Source organism: Gossypium hirsutum, chromosome A04 (assembly GCF_007990345.1).
Source record: "Gossypium hirsutum isolate 1008001.06 chromosome A04, Gossypium_hirsutum_v2.1, whole genome shotgun sequence".
NCBI classification, from domain to species: Eukaryota; Viridiplantae; Streptophyta; class Magnoliopsida; order Malvales; family Malvaceae; genus Gossypium; species Gossypium hirsutum.
The window spans coordinates 88336299-88352881 of NC_053427.1; the positions used below are offsets into that span (position 1 = coordinate 88336299).

At 28.2% G+C, this 16583-nt stretch overlaps 3 protein-coding genes across 4 annotated transcripts; 2 read left to right on the plus strand and 1 right to left on the minus strand.

The window, feature by feature from the left end:
- Nucleotides 1–37: 37 nt before the first annotated feature.
- LOC107933342 (probable methyltransferase At1g27930) lies at nucleotides 38–1041 on the minus strand. The gene has a single exon (XM_016865528.2). The coding sequence runs from the start codon at nucleotides 964–966 to the stop codon at nucleotides 94–96; it is 873 nt and encodes a 290-aa protein (XP_016721017.1). The 5' UTR covers nucleotides 967–1041; the 3' UTR covers nucleotides 38–93.
- An 8236-nt stretch (nucleotides 1042–9277) lies between these two features.
- LOC107933394 (non-specific lipid transfer protein GPI-anchored 1) lies at nucleotides 9278–11618 on the plus strand. Its single transcript, XM_016865598.2, has 2 exons — nucleotides 9278–9839; nucleotides 11127–11618. The coding sequence occupies exons 1-2, from the start codon at nucleotides 9494–9496 to the stop codon at nucleotides 11369–11371; spliced, it is 591 nt and encodes a 196-aa protein (XP_016721087.1). The 5' UTR covers nucleotides 9278–9493; the 3' UTR covers nucleotides 11372–11618.
- A 1179-nt stretch (nucleotides 11619–12797) lies between these two features.
- On the plus strand, nucleotides 12798–16238 carry LOC107933399 (ranBP2-type zinc finger protein At1g67325). 2 transcript variants are annotated; one of them, XM_016865602.2, is made up of 10 exons: nucleotides 12798–12998; nucleotides 13209–13254; nucleotides 13342–13457; nucleotides 13863–14142; nucleotides 14362–14432; nucleotides 14790–14841; nucleotides 14944–15053; nucleotides 15224–15248; nucleotides 15325–15476; nucleotides 15764–16238. In XM_016865602.2, the coding sequence occupies exons 1-10, from the start codon at nucleotides 12990–12992 to the stop codon at nucleotides 15764–15766; spliced, it is 864 nt and encodes a 287-aa protein (XP_016721091.1). In that variant the 5' UTR covers nucleotides 12798–12989; the 3' UTR covers nucleotides 15767–16238. The 2 variants fall into 2 exon arrangements, with proteins under 2 accessions (XP_016721091.1, XP_016721092.1); XM_016865603.2 differs by having other exon boundaries at nucleotides 13863–14136.
- Nucleotides 16239–16583: the final 345 nt, after the last annotated feature.

The following is a 16583-nucleotide window of genomic DNA, read 5'->3' on the forward strand; positions in this document are numbered from 1 at the left end:
GGAAAATAAAAATAATAATAATAATAATAATTAATAATTAATAATAATAGTAATAGTAATAAGTTTAATATTTTTAAAACAAGAGGGTGCATTTTAGCAAAATCGATGACCTGCATGGCTGCTCAAGTTAGCAGCAGGCGGGATCTCGAAATGCCATAATCTTCCCACGCTTTTCACTAAGTACTTCTTGCACAAAAATTCTCTGGCGAAACCCTTCTCCACTTTCCGATCAACGTCGTGCAAGAACACGTGCGTCCAGCCGGAACCTTTCTGGTTCCTCGCCATAACGGCCGCCGAGTATATAGCCGCCATCCTCCCCGGAGCTTCCGCGAAATACCCGCGCGGTGCGTCGATCATGATCAGATCCCACTCCGTATAGTAAAACTCATCGGGAAACCCCGTCAAGGCTAGCTTACACTTATGGTTGCCACGCAAGTAAGCTTTCGAAGGGTGACAGTTCGGCTCCGATTTGTAATGCGCGAGCAGAGAGTTGGCTTGTTTGAGCTGAGTACGGTACTTCACGGCGTGTGCACGGAGGCTCGGCGCATCTTTGAGAACGGTTTGGATCCATTTCGGATCTTCTTCCAGGAACAAAGTGTTACCTCCCGGGTTAAGTGAAGTCCACATCAGCGAGTCGTAACCGAGTCCGAACACAAGGAAATTGCAAGGAGATCGTTTCTGGAGAACGTCGAATGTAACGGAGATCTCACGGAAGTTTTGTTGAGGGACGATACGTGACGTCGCGTAATGGATGATAGCTTTGAGTTGATCCACCGTGGTGGAGAATTCGTTGATAGTTCCCGGTCGGGATTTTGAGAGAGAGCAAAGAAGAGAGTAATCGGTGGTTTTCATCATGGAGCTTGAAATAAGTAGAGCTCCGGCGATAAGACCGGCGACTGTAATCGGAAGAAACCATTTCTTATCAGCGATGAATTGCCTATTCTTAATAATCTCTTCTCTTTTCATTTTTTTAAAATTAAATAAAGGGATTTGTTGGTTTTTAAGGTTTAAGCAAGCTGAGTTTAGTCATATATAAGAAAGAAGCTTGAAGTGAAATACGGGGCAGAATTTGAAAATATATTTGGAAATTATTATTTTTATTTAAAATTAAAATTTTATAAAAATAATGTTGTTAATTATTAATTTTTTTATTTTAATTTATTTTTAGCTTAATATAACATTTGGTAATTGAACTTCACACTTTTTCTTAATTTGGTATCTAAATTTTTTTGTCCAATTTGATACCCAAACTTGACACTTTTCTTAATTTGGTACCTAAACTTTACATTTTTTCTTAAATTGGTACTTAAACTTTTTGAGAGTCCAATTTGGTACCTAAACTTGACTCTTTTTCTTAATTTGGTACATAATTTTTTTTTGTTCGATTTGGTACTTATCAAACATTTTACAAATTACTCTAATATACTAACAATGTTATTTTTTTATGAAGTAACAAAAATAATCAATGTATGACCAATATGTGACAGATGATATGATATTTTTTTATATGTTCACTACTTTTAGTTTTATTTATTTAACTAATTATTTAATTAATTGAAAATAATGAATTTCTTTTAATTTGGGGATTTAAAAAATCTTATTTAATATTAATTCGTTTAGCATAACTCAATATATATTTTTTTAACGTGAAATTCCTCTAATACTGACAATATTTTTGTAGCATAACAAAAAATTTTAACACCATTAGTGTTTTACGTAATTTGTATAACATTTAATAAATTTAAGTATCAATTGAACCTAAAAAAAAGTTTAAGTACAAAATTAAGAAAAAATGTTAAATTTAGGTATTAATTCGGACCCAAAAAAATTTAGATGCCAAATTAAAAAAAATGTCAAATTTAAATATCAAATATTATATTAAGCCTTTATTTTATTTATGTGGATGTAATTGGGAGGTCTTTCTCTATAAGATCGAGACAAATTAATCTTAATAGATTAATTTAATAATTGTATAATTAAAAAAATCAATGTATGATATAAAATTTAAACCTTAATGTTTATATATTTTTAAAATTTTTTAGCTAAATTTGATAATTAAATTTTTAAAAAGAGTCAAAACGATTTGAACGAAAATATTGATCAAAACTTTATTTTTTTTAATAATATTGGTGTAACAACCTATGTGACATACGTGTATTGCATGTTGACATGGTATTATTAATCTTATATGCCACAACAACAAATAATTTAAATTTTATAAAAAAATTCATAAAAATAATCTTTTTTTAAATGAAGTATGTGGGGTGGTCATATTTAAAAATTTAGCATTTTAATCAGTATTTTCATTAAAAGAACAATAATTCGACTCTATTTAAAAGGTTAATGACTAAATTTAGCTTAAAAATAATAATGGTCAAATTGATAAACGATTAAAGTTAAATTTAACTTTATACTAAACATCAAATAAGGAAATGCTACATTTATTCTAATTTGACGTTATTTGAATTTTTTTAATAACATATAAATTAAATTTATTTATTTAATAGTAAAATTTGCCACTTGATAAAATTTGGATGTTCTTTTTTTTTATATTTAGAAAATTTTAGAAACATATAATTCATTCAAAATTTTAATATAATTGTTGATTATGTTTGTCAATTGAGTTTTAGTTCAATTGGCATGGGTATTATTGTTAATACAGGATGATAAGAGTTCGGGTGCACTAAAACATATTATCCTTCTATTTATGAATTAGGAAAGAATTATAGCTAGTTCTAAGTATTATATCAAAAAGAACAGATATAATAATACTGTTTATGTCCTAAAATATATTTTATAAATTAAATTCAATACTTAAAAATTAAGGTTTATCAAATAAAACTTTAAACTCAATCAAAGTGAATCAAGAGTTAGTTTTTAACATATTAACTATAATTATTCTCCACATTTGTTGGGATTTCAAGAAAATGTAATTAAATAAATATTGGTTCAATTTTTATGATTGAAATATATTAATACATATGAAAAATTAATTTTGGCATAATTATAAATTAAGTCCTTAATGTTTATATTTTTTGTCAATTTAATCATTATTCTTTTAATTTTTAGCTAAATTTAGCCCTCAACCTTTTAAAAAGATTTGAATTTGACTAACAACCTTTCAAAAACAATCAAACTAATCATTATTCTTAATATTACAACGCATTAACATAAACGACTAAAACGTAACATCGTGAAAATAATAATAAATAATATATTTAAATATGGAAATACGATATACCTTTGAATCATAAGTTGAACTGAAAATATTGAAAATAGATAAATTCAACGTATTAATTGACTTGTGATTAAACCTATGACTTCTTATTTTTTTGTCTTTTGAGTCCAATTTAGTCCTTAGATGGCGGCCTTAATCATAACCTTAGACTAGAATACCATTACACATCAATTTTGTACTTCAAAAATTAATGAATATTAAAACAAGAGTGGAATATTGAAGAGAAGTTAGCACAATTGGTGGTGGGTAAAGTCCACTGATAATCAACTTGCTATCAAAAATTTTAATTTTAAGCACATAAAATAAAATATTTGTAATTTAAGCACTAATGTCATATTATAGAGTTAGATTATTTTGTTCATTTTCGTTAAAATTACAAACAATAAGTTGATGTGATAATTAAAAATATTAGTATAATAATAAATTTAACTCTTAATTTTTACATATTATATCAATTTAATCATATGAAAAATCAAAATATATAAAAATACATAATTTTTTTAAAACGTAATAATAAATTTAAAATATATAAAAATAAATACATATTTTTAAAAAAATATAATAACAAATTTCATATTAATATTAAATAAAATTATCTCACCTTCCTAAGACCTTCCTAAGACCTATGCCTTTCATTAATGATCTCACCTTCTCAAATTCCTTCCTCACCATATATATTAGATAACAAGGTGTAGTATACAGTGTCATCTGTATGAATATCTACAAGGTCTTCCTCAATGGTTTTGACCATATCCGTCCTGTGGTGCGGGGGAGAGTGGGAGATGGAGACGGGGGTGGGGTGGAGTGGGGTGGTGGGAGGGACAGGGGGAACAGTGGGGGGCGGTGGGGGCGAGGAGAGGTAGAGAAGGAAAGGATTTTTATTTTATTTAATATATTAATATGAATGTTAATATAAACTATAAAATTATTATTATATATTTTTTAAATATTATTTATTTTTATATATCTCTTTGTATTTTTAGAATTAGGATAAATTGAGGTCGTTTGTAAAAATTGAGGGTTAATTTTTTTAAAATTATGATTGAATTGATATAATATGCAAAAATTGAAAATTAAAATTATTATTATATTGATTTTTAACCATCACATCAGTTTGTTGTTTGTGATTTTAATAAGAGTAACCAAAATGATTGAACTATATAACGTGAGTATTTAAATTATAAATTTTTTCTTTATTTTTGGAGGTCTAAAATGATTGCTTTTTTTATAATTGTGTGATTATTTATGTAGTTTATCTTATTTTTAAATATAATGAATATTCTACTTCAGTATTTAAAAAAAATTAATTTGATGCCTAAATAATTTGGATAATTTTGTTTATTAACAAATATTCACTTTCCAAAGAATAAATTGAGTTTGAATCATCCTTATACAAAAAAAAATTGATAGTTTCCATGAAAAAGAACGATAGACTATATCATTAGTCACTAAAATAAGTTACAATTTAGTCATTGAATTATTTGAAAGTTTTCATTTAGGTCACTAAACTATTCAAATGTTTTTATTTAGAAAAAGTTCTGCCAACGAGTTCCAAGAGACAATTCGATGATTGGTACGGTAGATCAAATACAGAACATACCTTATACTCAATTCGATTTGACTGTTAGTGTCAAATATCAAGGAAAAATGTTGTTTGATTTTTGGTTTGTAAATTCGTAACATCCAAAGTTGTTTCATGAAAAAAAAAAACTAAATTGTAGAAGAGAAGGTGGAAAAGAGTTTTGGATTAATGCATGCAATGCGAACAAAGAAAGTCAGTTTAGTATCTATTTTAACAATATAGTGATTTACATGATTTTTTTTTGAATAATTTAGTATTAATTAAGTGATCAAAATAAAAATTTACTCATAATTTAATTACCGATAATGTAGTTTATTAAAAAACCGTGGGGTTTAATTGACTGATAATTTAATTTTTCACTTTTTTTAGACCTTAAATTTGTGTTATTTGTCAAACCACCTAAAATGAATGGAAAAATTAACTTTTGTTAACTTTACTAACATGGAATATACAAATAATACAAGAGACGAAAAAATAAATGAAATGTTATATATTTTTTATAAAGTTTGACTCCAAATAAGTCATAATGCCAAAATATAATTACGGTCCAAAAGAAAACCCATATAAAAAATTAAAAGTTGCAAATCCAATTATTATAAGTCACAAAATATCACCCAATAGTTCTTTTTATCGTTCGAATATCTTTTTTTTTAATAATCTCATTATAAATTCAGATTGATAGTTTTTCTCTAACCCATAAATCAAAAGAATGCGATTTAATGCACTCGAACTCACGTCCTCCTGTATTGATAACAATATTCGTACTAATCAAGTTAAGACTAAATCTATATAGATTACAAATATATTGGGAATGAATATGAATAAACAATGATGTAGGTTAGACCTATGGAGGGTTTTAAAAGTGTGAACCGGGTTTTTATCGTTTTCATTGGCGGATAAGGAGGCAGATATGGCGGTGGCAGCCGAGATAAGGTGAGTTCGAGAATGGGAAAGCAGCGTGTGACTTCCAAAATCGAATGTTAATTTCATGCTTTATTTAGAGGAAAAAACCATATAGTTAGGAGATTTTTCATATATTTTATTAGATTATGGTGATTTTGGAAGAAAAAAATCGTGGGAAATCGTGCAAATAAAAATTAAAGGGTTAAATCATTTTTGGAACCTAAATTTGGTAATTATTTTTAATTTGGTGTTTGAACTTTTTTTAAAAAAAATTAGACTCTAGATCTGATAATTGTTTTCATACTGGAGCCTAAGCTATTCTTTTGTTCAAATTAAGTCATGAGCTTCGCAATTATTCTCACGTTTGGGCTTAAACTTTTTGTTATACAAGTTAGTTCCTGATATTTCTTTAAAACCCCTAAAATTTAAATCTTAATACGAGAACAATTGTCAAGTTTAGGGCCTAATTTAAAAAAATTCAAATCCCAAATTATGGTTTATCCCCCCAAAAAAATATAAATAATTAATGAGGTTTTGGTAGTATAGACAAAAGTTGAGGTTTTAAGATTTCAAGTATTTCATTTCGAGTTTTATGTACAAATGTGAATGTGTGGGTTCTTCCTCGGAACACAAATTTATTACAATGTAAATTTAAATATATATTTTTGCATTGAGTTAATTCTAGTAGTTCTATTTGATCAATCCAACATCAGAATGTATCGTTAAGTTATGTAGAGATCAACTAAAAATTTTAAAAATTTTAAGAGACTGAATTATTTTTAAAATATAAAATTTCTGAAAATTTAAATGATTTAATAAAATTGAAGTGCATAATTAAAATTTTCCAAAAAACTAAGGTGCCTAGGCCCCTCTAGCTCCTATGATGTTTTACACTACATTAGACATACATCGTTTGTAATCTGTATTGTTTTTATACAATTTATTTTACAAGTAAATAACTACGTTACAACGAGAGAAAGGGTTTACAAACATAAAATCGAACGGGGTGAAATTATAATTTTTTTGAAGTGTCGAGATTGAATTATATATTTTTATAAATTAGATTGTAATTTCACTATTGTACTGATTTACATCTTTATAGTTTTTAAGAAGATTAAACAATTTTTTAAAAAAAAAAACAAACTATAATTTTACAATGTATTAACTTATAAAAGTATGGACTTTGAAATGTCTAAAGCACAATTATCCCATTTTAATTTTCTTCTTTAAATGATGGGAGGGATTATAAACTAATTTTTTTCATTTGGGTCAAAACCCCTATATGCCCCTTCGACTATACTTCTAGTTAAAAATAGGCCCGGGCTTAGGGTTGTTTGGAGGTGTGGTTGTCCAGGGCGTAAGGCTAAAAGAGGTCTAAAATATTGTTTTCGAATTTTTAAGGGTCCAAATTTTTTACCTACTTTTAAGGAATTTAAAACTCTATTTTATTATTTTATCTAGAGTCTTAAAAATATCAAGAACTGAACTGATTAAAAATGAACATATCTAAGAGTCAAATCATCTAATTCGATTTTACACTCACTAATAATTTAAATTGGTTAGATAAAATTATTATTTGTTAAAGGGAGAAAACATAATTATTCCAATTTAATATAAGATAAATATGGAAACAAAAGGTAAGGTATTAGAAAGCTGAATTTAATTCAGGCCAACTATGTATCAGCTGTGCGGTCTCTATTTTGAGGGACGTCTCTCTCCATTTATTGTGTTCATATGTTAAATCAAACCAAATTTGAAGTTAGGTTTTCGGTTTAACGGTTTAATCGTGTAAATGGTTATTAAAGTTAAAAAAAAAAAATTGGTAACTCGAGTAAATTGGTTTATATCGATTCACGACTCAATCAATTTAATTTTTTTTTTAAATCGATACTCTAAATGATTTCTAGATCAACCGGCTGACCCGGTTTGGTTCGTAAAACAATAATTGGAGCTAAGTTATAGTATTAATATAATATTTTAATTTATGTTAAGAGCTTTTTAGGCATAAAATAGAATAAAATAAAATAAAATAAAATATTTTATGTATAAATTGAAAGTTATTTAAATATGTATTTTCATTATAATTTAATTTGATATAAATTAATTTATCAATTTTTATATAATTATTATAAATTTAATTAGTTTTATTATTATTTATTTAGTGTTAATTAATTTATCAGTATGCTCAATTTTACCAATGCAAAATTATTATTTAAAAGGTAATTTTTGTTTCAATTTAGAAAGGTCAAAGGCTAAAAAACAAATAGATTAAGAAGTCAAATAGTCCAAATTAATAAATAAAATATTAAATTTTATTTTATAAATTGATATTTATATATTTATAAAATTAAAATTTATAATTTATTGTAATGGAATTTTAGGTCTAGTTAATTAAATTAAAAATAATAATCATTTAAATACATTAAAATCTGATATTAGCTTAGTTAATAAAGACACAAGTCTTAGGTCTTAAGTATTTTAATTCAAGACTTATTATGCACTATTAAAATATGTAAATTTTTAAGTTTTACCATGAACATGTTGTGATATGTGAGTTTTAAAAGTACGAGTCTCATATTCACCATGGGTGGATTTTGTCTTATTGTTTTTAGGTTAATCCGGTTTTTATCCGTTGTGCATTTTACTGATTAGATTCTACTTTCCAACTTTTTACTTTTAATTAAAATATATTTTTATAATTAATTAAGCGAGATATCACACAAATCCATCAAGCCCAGTCACGTGGAATGTCTTCAGACACGTGGTAGACATGCCAGCTCAGCATGATTTTAAAACCCCCATTTTTTCTTCTGAAACCGACAATTAATCTTTTTCAAGTCTTATTATGCGTGAATTTATTTCATATTTCAGAGCCGCCCAACTACCCGAACCCATCCCCATTAAAATCAAAACATCACAACCGTCATTTCCCACATCATGGACCACACACTTCCCATCAACGGCTCACATCAAATCATCAACTATAATCTGTATCATTTAATATTTTGGATACTCTAAATCATTTAATATTTCGCCAGGGTAAATTTCACGGAATGCCATTATTTTATTATTACATTTACGTTTTAATCACTTAATTTAGAAAAATATGAAATAATTATTGAATTTTCTAACAAAAATCTAAAATATGTTATTTTTTTATAGTAACTGATCCACCATACTAATCGTTAAATCATTACTTGGAGATCATTAGTCAATTTTTTTAAAAAAATCGTAATAGCCTAGTAACTTAAATAAAAACATTTAAATAGTCAACTATTTAAGTAATTAGGTTGTTAAATTTTTTTTATAAAATCTGTTAGTGAGTTACAATTGACGATTTAACGATTAATATAATAAATCAGTACCAATTGAGGAGTAAAGTAACATACCTATTTGATAATTAGTGTCGGAAATTGTAAAAGAAAACTATTTAGATTTTAATTCACATATTTGTAACGTTTAAAATTTTTTATTACAAAACACTAAACAACAGAAGAGGAGAGGAACGAGAGCGTTTAATTAATTCAAGTGGTGAGAATAAAAAAAACTATACAACAATTTTAATAGTCAAAAAAACTTAAATAAAAATTTTCAAATGCTTCGACCATTTTATAATTTTTTGTAGTTATCTGATTAAAATATAAATTTATTAATAGTTTAATGACTTTGAGTGCAATTTACCCTCCTTTCCCTTACATCTTTCTTCTATAAATCCCAACGGCCATGCATTTCGATCTTTAAAAAAAAAAGAAGTTGAGCAGTGAAGAAAGATGATGGAAAGGGGTTTTATTGTTTTGGCCTTGACGGTGGTTTTCGCCGCGACGGTGGTTACGGCGGCTGACGAGAGTGGGTTAGCGAATGAGTGCAGCAAAGATTTCCAGAGCGTGATGACTTGCTTAAGCTTTGCTCAAGGAAAAGCAGCGTCGCCGTCGAAGGAGTGTTGTAATTCAGTGGCGGGGATTAAAGAGAATAAACCCAAATGTTTGTGTTATATTTTGCAACAAACACAAACTTCCGGTGCTCAAAATCTCAAAAGCTTAGGTGTTCAAGAAGATAAGCTGTTTCAGTTACCGTCGGCTTGTCAATTGAAGAACGCTAGCGTCAGTGATTGCCCAAGTAAGTTAGCTTTTTAAATTTTTTTCCTTAAATCCCTCTTCGATATTCGTGTCCGATCCAGCTTAAAAAAAGAGAAATTAAACATTTTTTTTGCACTTGTATGATCTCAAATTTGGATAACATGCACACATTTTTACTAGGCCGATTTATCAAAATATGCTGATTTTTTTAAAAATATTTTGAGAATTTATGCTGTTTTTATTTCTTTTGAAATTTACTAAAATATGCTGATTTTAGAGAGAGAATAAAAATAGTCTTAGAGAAAAATATAAGGGTAGGAAATTACATTTTTTTATTTTTATAATTTTTAAAAGTTTAAATTAAAATTTTATTATTTTTTATTATTTTTAAAAATTAAAGTGTAATTTTATTTTTATTAATTTAAGATTTTAAAAATTTTAAAAATTTTAAAAATTAAAATAATAAAAATTTAATTTTAGAGGGGATTGCGCTCTTGTGAGGCCCTAAATTTGCCCCTATATCATTAACCTAAAAGCACATTTTCAGTGTGAATCAATGAAAAGTTACCGTTTGTATCGTTGATTTAAAAGTGTGTATTGTAAGTCGTGTTTTTACTTTCTTTTCAAAAAGACATATATCGATTAATTTTAAAAATAAAATTATCTTTTTCACTAAATAAAATAAAATAAAATTTTAATTTTTATTATATTAAATTGTTTTTAAATGTAATTATTTTAAGGTATTTTGGTAATTATATGGCATGATTGGATAGATTTTTCTAAAGTTGGCCTTACTTTAATTTTAGAATTAGACCTATCATATCATCTATTTAATCAAACTGACCAAACCTAGTGATGAATCTAAAGAGACTGGTAGGACCTTAAAATATAAAATTATTATTTAGGTTTTTAAAATTTTTTAAAAATTTTAAATTAATAAACTTAAAATTATATTTTAACTCTTCTTAAAATTGTAAAAATTTAATTTAATTTTTTAAAAATAATAAATATATAGATTATAAAAAAATAAAATTTTATTTTTCCGTCTTACAAAATTATTTTAACTTCACCTTTGAGATTGAATATTGAACCTAAAACCGATAAATTAATTATTTAGTTGATTTGATCACTTCACCCTTGAGATTGAATATTGAACCTAAAACCGATAAAATTAATTATTTAGTTGATTTGATCATCGGTCTGATTTAATTATTTTTTTTCAGAATATTTTCTTTTATCTTTTGTGATATTTTTTACTAATTTAAATATAAAAATAATCATAAGTTATTATTTTCCTTTTTGTCTTCAATTAAATGAAAAAAATCAGAGCTTCTTGGGTTATCTCCGAGCTCACCAGACGCCGCCATCTTCACCAACTCCTCCTCTAAAGCAACGACACCCAGTACTTCAACAACCACCGCAACGCCGTCTTCCGCGGCCGATAAAACCGATAGCAAATCCAGTGGAATCAAGCTTGGTCCCCACTTCGTCGGTTCCACGGCGGCGCTACTGGTTGCTACAGCGGCCGTGTTTTTCCTTGTATTCCCAGCTGGATTTGCTTCAATAGTTTAGGGGTTTTGCATGGGATTTCGAGATTTGGAGGTTTATTTATTGTTGAAGTCCATTTGTTTTTAAACGGTCTCAGAAAAAAGATGGACTGAGTTGACAATTATGATGATTTTTCGTTTATTTTTCCTTTTTCTTATTTGATTTAACGTCCCTTTGAATTAAAACTAGTATATTTTCCCAGCTTCGCCTGGGAAATCCTTTTATATATATATATTTAAAATTTTATAAATAATAATTATAATTATCGGAAGTAATGTGTTGTAGTAAAAATATAGTTAGTTAGTTTATTAGAATTAAAGTTAAAAAACTCGCATAATGAGTTTTGGCTTTTTGTGAAAAATAAAGTACGTGGATAATAATATTAATAATAATATTGATATGAGTTTTTTTTTAATAATATATATTTCAATTTATTTTGTTTAGAATAGTAATTTTTTAAAATTAACGATTGTAAAATTTGATATTCATTTTATATCACATTAAATTTAAAATTTTAAAAAATTAAAACTCAAATTTTACCATAATAAACCATTATAATTATAATTAAAAAAACAAAAGGACACGTATCACGAGGTAAGCTCTTTTTGATGGAGAGAGAGATATGGTGACTTCTTTACGTTTTACCTTAAAAATAGTACTTGATTTTATGAAAACATTTTTTAAATATTATTAAAGTTAAAATTTTAGTATATCGTGAAATAATTTCATCATTTTTAGTTTTTGTGATTTTTTTTTCAAAATTTTAAAATTTCAGATAAAATGATAAATTTTTAATTTATAAAAAAATACAATAAACATAATATTAAATGTATAAAATGAAATTAACTTGTTATTTTTGTATAATATTCATTGAAAAATCATATTATTTTTTGTTAATAAATTCAAATTGAAGTACATCAACTAAATTCATAATTTATTAATTTAATGTTTGACTCGTATGTTCTATTTAAAAAAATATAGGTACTTAATTAGTAATGGTAGAATTAGAATTTTTTTGGGCGAAATTAAATTGTATATTTTTACAATAATAAAAATATAATTTTATTATTTTAATAATCTATATCTTATAATTTTTAAAATATTAAATTAAATTATTATTATTATTTTTTTGAAGGGAAAAGTGTAATTTTATAATTTTTAATTTAAAATTTAATAATTTATAAATGGTCTAAATGAAAATTTTTTCATTTAAATACCAAATAAATATTAAATCTTCCTTTTATACTAGAATTGTTCATGGATTGGTGGGTGACTCACCTTGGTTCGGGCTTGGATAAAATATTTTTTCAACCGTCGGACTTGAATTTAAATAAATTAAATTTTAAATATATTTATTTAAATTTAATCATAAAAATATATTTAATTATTTTTAAATAATAGCATATGCTTTTTAGGTGGGCTGGATTTAAACTCCAGATTATTTATTTATTTATTTTACATCGAGCCTCGATCCGGCCTGCCTATTACCTTCTATTTTTTGTTACCCACTCGTTACCGCATTTAATTATTTTTAGGGCAAATAATTCCCCCAATTTCCTTGCCTCTTTCCCTCTCTCCCTTTCGCTCTCCATTCACGAATCTTCAAAATCGTAATTCATATCTCCGTTTATCACTGTCTCAAATGTCTCAGGTATTCTTTCATTCCAATTCTCTTAAATTTCCCCCTTTTTTGTTATCCATTGATCAATCCCAATAGATCTAACGTAAATTTTACATTGAATTTTCAATTCGTTAAGCGAAAAACTAGGGTTGTTTTGGATTTTATAGCTTATTATATGATGTTTGGGATATTGTGTAAGGTGATTTGATTTTTCTTTGTTTTGATTTTTTGTGGGTTCAGGTTGATAATAGAAATTCTTCGGCTGCCAAGCGTGCTAGAACGGATGGTATGTTAATGTATTGTGTTTAGTGTTCTTTTTGTTTGTGTTTGATTTTGGGAATTGTTTTGATTTCTTTTTGGTTGAAATTTGTAGGTAGTCGTAGGGAAGATGATTGGACATGCCCTAGTTGTGGGAATGTCAATTTTTCATTTAGGACTACTTGTAATATGCGCAATTGCACTCAACCCAGGCCAGCTGATCATAATTCTGTAAGTATTGATATCATTGGGCTATTCGGCCTCATCGTGTAGCTGTTTGAAGTTTTGAATTGGATGGATTTTTATTGTTGTAGTTTTGGCTCAGATTGAATTATTGTTAATTGAAATTTTTTTAACATGGTGTATTCTTGGGAATATGTGGCCTAGCATGTTGTATTAATGGATATAATAATTGGTTCTGTGCTAACATAGTGGAAAAAGAGTAGAGTGTGTGTTGTGTAGTACCGAATTGTATTCTTTGCTTCAGTCTGTCCATGTAATCAATTTTCTTTAAAAAATCTGTTGATAATACCCCTTTTCAATTTGTTTGTTATCTCGCCTGAAGTTATCCCCCTCCCCTTTGTTTCTTATTGTCCCATTTTTCTAAGGTTAAGATGGTATATTTTTTCCTTGCAGAAATCTGCCGCCAAGCCTCTACAAGCCCCACAGAATTACTCATCATCTGCTCCTTACGTAGGTCCTGGTGCACCATCTTCAATGTATATGGGTGTACCACCTTATGGGTCTTCCCTCTTCAATGGTCCTTCTATTCCTCCATATGAAGCTCCTTTTTCTGGAGGATCAGCTTATCATTACAATTATGGCAATCGTCTTCCCGGTGGCAGTCCCTTTCAGCCTTTGCATATGTCTGGACCACCCCCTTATTCTGGTGGCTCTATGATTGGAAATGGTATCGGTAATTTGTTTTTGTCAGTTTTAGTTGCTATTCCTTTTGTTTTACTCATTGTACTCTCCTGTTTGTACTTGTGTGCTAGTAAATTCTTGACATAGGAACACTTGAATATAATTCTTTCTTAGCTGTAAAGTGTGCTCAGCCATTTCCATGCATATATTGGTCACTTTAAGTAAGGTATTAAAATATCACATTAGTAAGTTGTTAATTACTCTTTTCCAGGTGGGATGTATGGCATGCCTCCTTTGATGGACCGGTATGGCTTGGGCTTGCCCATGGGTCCCCCTCCAATGGTATGTTCAGAAGTTTATTGCTAGTTTCAAATGACTCTTCGTTAAGATGTTAAGAATTTTTAGTTTAGTGTTTAGTAGCATTTATCTATGTTTGTAATTGCACATTTTCTGCGTTTGGAATCGGAAACTTTATTTACTTGATGTATTGATGGTTAGCAATTCTGTGTTAAGTATGGATGGATTTATCTGCATTTAAGACTTCAGTAAAAGCATTTCTTATCACCAATAGGCATACTGCGGATTAGTTCTAGATTTTTCCTTTTTCTTTTTGGACTATAATTTTTAAACTTTTGGCGGAGCAACAGTCTTTTATATGCAAATTGAAGTTTATGATATAATGTATATTTTCACCTACAGGGACCAAGGCCAGGGTTTTTTCCAGATGATAAATCGCAGAAAAAGGGTGCTGGTATGTAATTTCTCTACTTTTTATGTTAAAAGAGGTTATTTTCTGGGCAATACAACAATTTTGTGCAACAATTTGATTAACTTTTCTTCGAACCTTTTGTAGATGCTACACGTGATAATGATTGGACATGCCCTAAATGTGGGAATATTAACTTCTCTTTTAGAACTGTCTGTAACATGCGGAAATGCAACACACCTAAGCCTGGACCTCAGGTTTTTGTTGATTTATTTTTATATATTCCATGTTAACACAGCTTAACTACTCTTTGTTGTTTAAGTTGCCTTTGGTATTTTGAAAACCGAAAAACATATAAAATACTGCACTACATTTTTTGTGTTATGATTCAATTTTTTATTTATAACGATTTGTCTTGTAATTGCAGGCTGCAAAACAAGATAAAAATTCAAGTGAGTTCTTTTAGATTTGTAAAAATCATTGTCTTATGTTCTGTAATTTAATGCATATGTATTTTGTGCTTTTTAGAACAAAAAATGCCCGAGGGAAGCTGGAAGTGTGAGAAATGTAGCAATATTAACTATCCTTTTAGGACAAAGTGCAACAGACAAAATTGTGGGGCTGAAAAACCGGCTGAGACAAAGAAGTCCCCCTCACCAACAGCAAATGAAAGCGATCAGGTTCGTGGTCTGATGCATTTTCTTTATTGTCTGGTTTGTTACTTGAAGTTGTTTTTGTTGACCACATTTGTACAAATTAAGAACGCAGTTAGTTTTCAATACTTCAAATTATCCCTGGTTAAAGAATTGTTCGAGCTATCCCTTCTCTCAATTTCACTTAAGTATTTTCAACTATTCCTATATTCAGTGAATTGTAGTACACACTACACACACTCATGAATGTTACCTTAGTTACTCTTTCTTTTTTGTCTTTCTTGCCATTGATTTTTTATTATCTACTGTTCCAGTGAGTACTAGGACATGTTTGAGGGTTGAGAAGGTCCAGAGTCGTCGTCCAGCGTTGCTCAGTATGGGTGTCTGAAAGTCAGTCTTGTCGTCCTCATGTTGCTGCGGTTATCGAGTTACTCTACCTTCTCATGATCAGTGTTCAGTTGTATTAATGCTATGGTATTTCCGGTCTTTATGGATCATAGATGCATCATTGTGTCAGCCATCTAATCTGGAAAAGATTTTAATGTTGATTCTGGTTTTATCTATTAGTTAGGTTTTGTACTTTGGAATCAACTCATCTATTCTAGTGACAATGTTACTATGGACTTAGATATGTTGCTACACTTGCCAAGTGGGGAAAAAATACTACTGTTGGCTGCACATTTCTGTTTTTTTCATTCGATTTTTCTACTTGTCCATTTTGAGTTGTCGTTGTTTTAACGGGAAACTTCTGTTAGAAATAACAAGTACTTAGCCTCAAATATTTTACTAGTTTCTTCTCAGTTGTTTTCATACTTGACACGGTCTGGTGAGAGATCTATTGTTGTGCTTTTGAAAGATTTGCTTTAAAACCTTTTGGAAAAATCACACTTGGCACAATATGAAAATAACCTGAGTGTGATTGGTTACAAAATCACAATGTCTCATATTTTGCCACATCATAGGTTAAGCTTAGTCCACCTATGGCACACATTATGATTGCATTGATGTTAAAATACTCTGGTTAATGTTGCTGCATGTTGCATGTATCCTTTCTTGTCTTTCAATGGTTGCTACTGTTTTCTTATCAGTATTACATGCTTGAAAGATTTGCATTGGAATCTTTGGAAATCGATT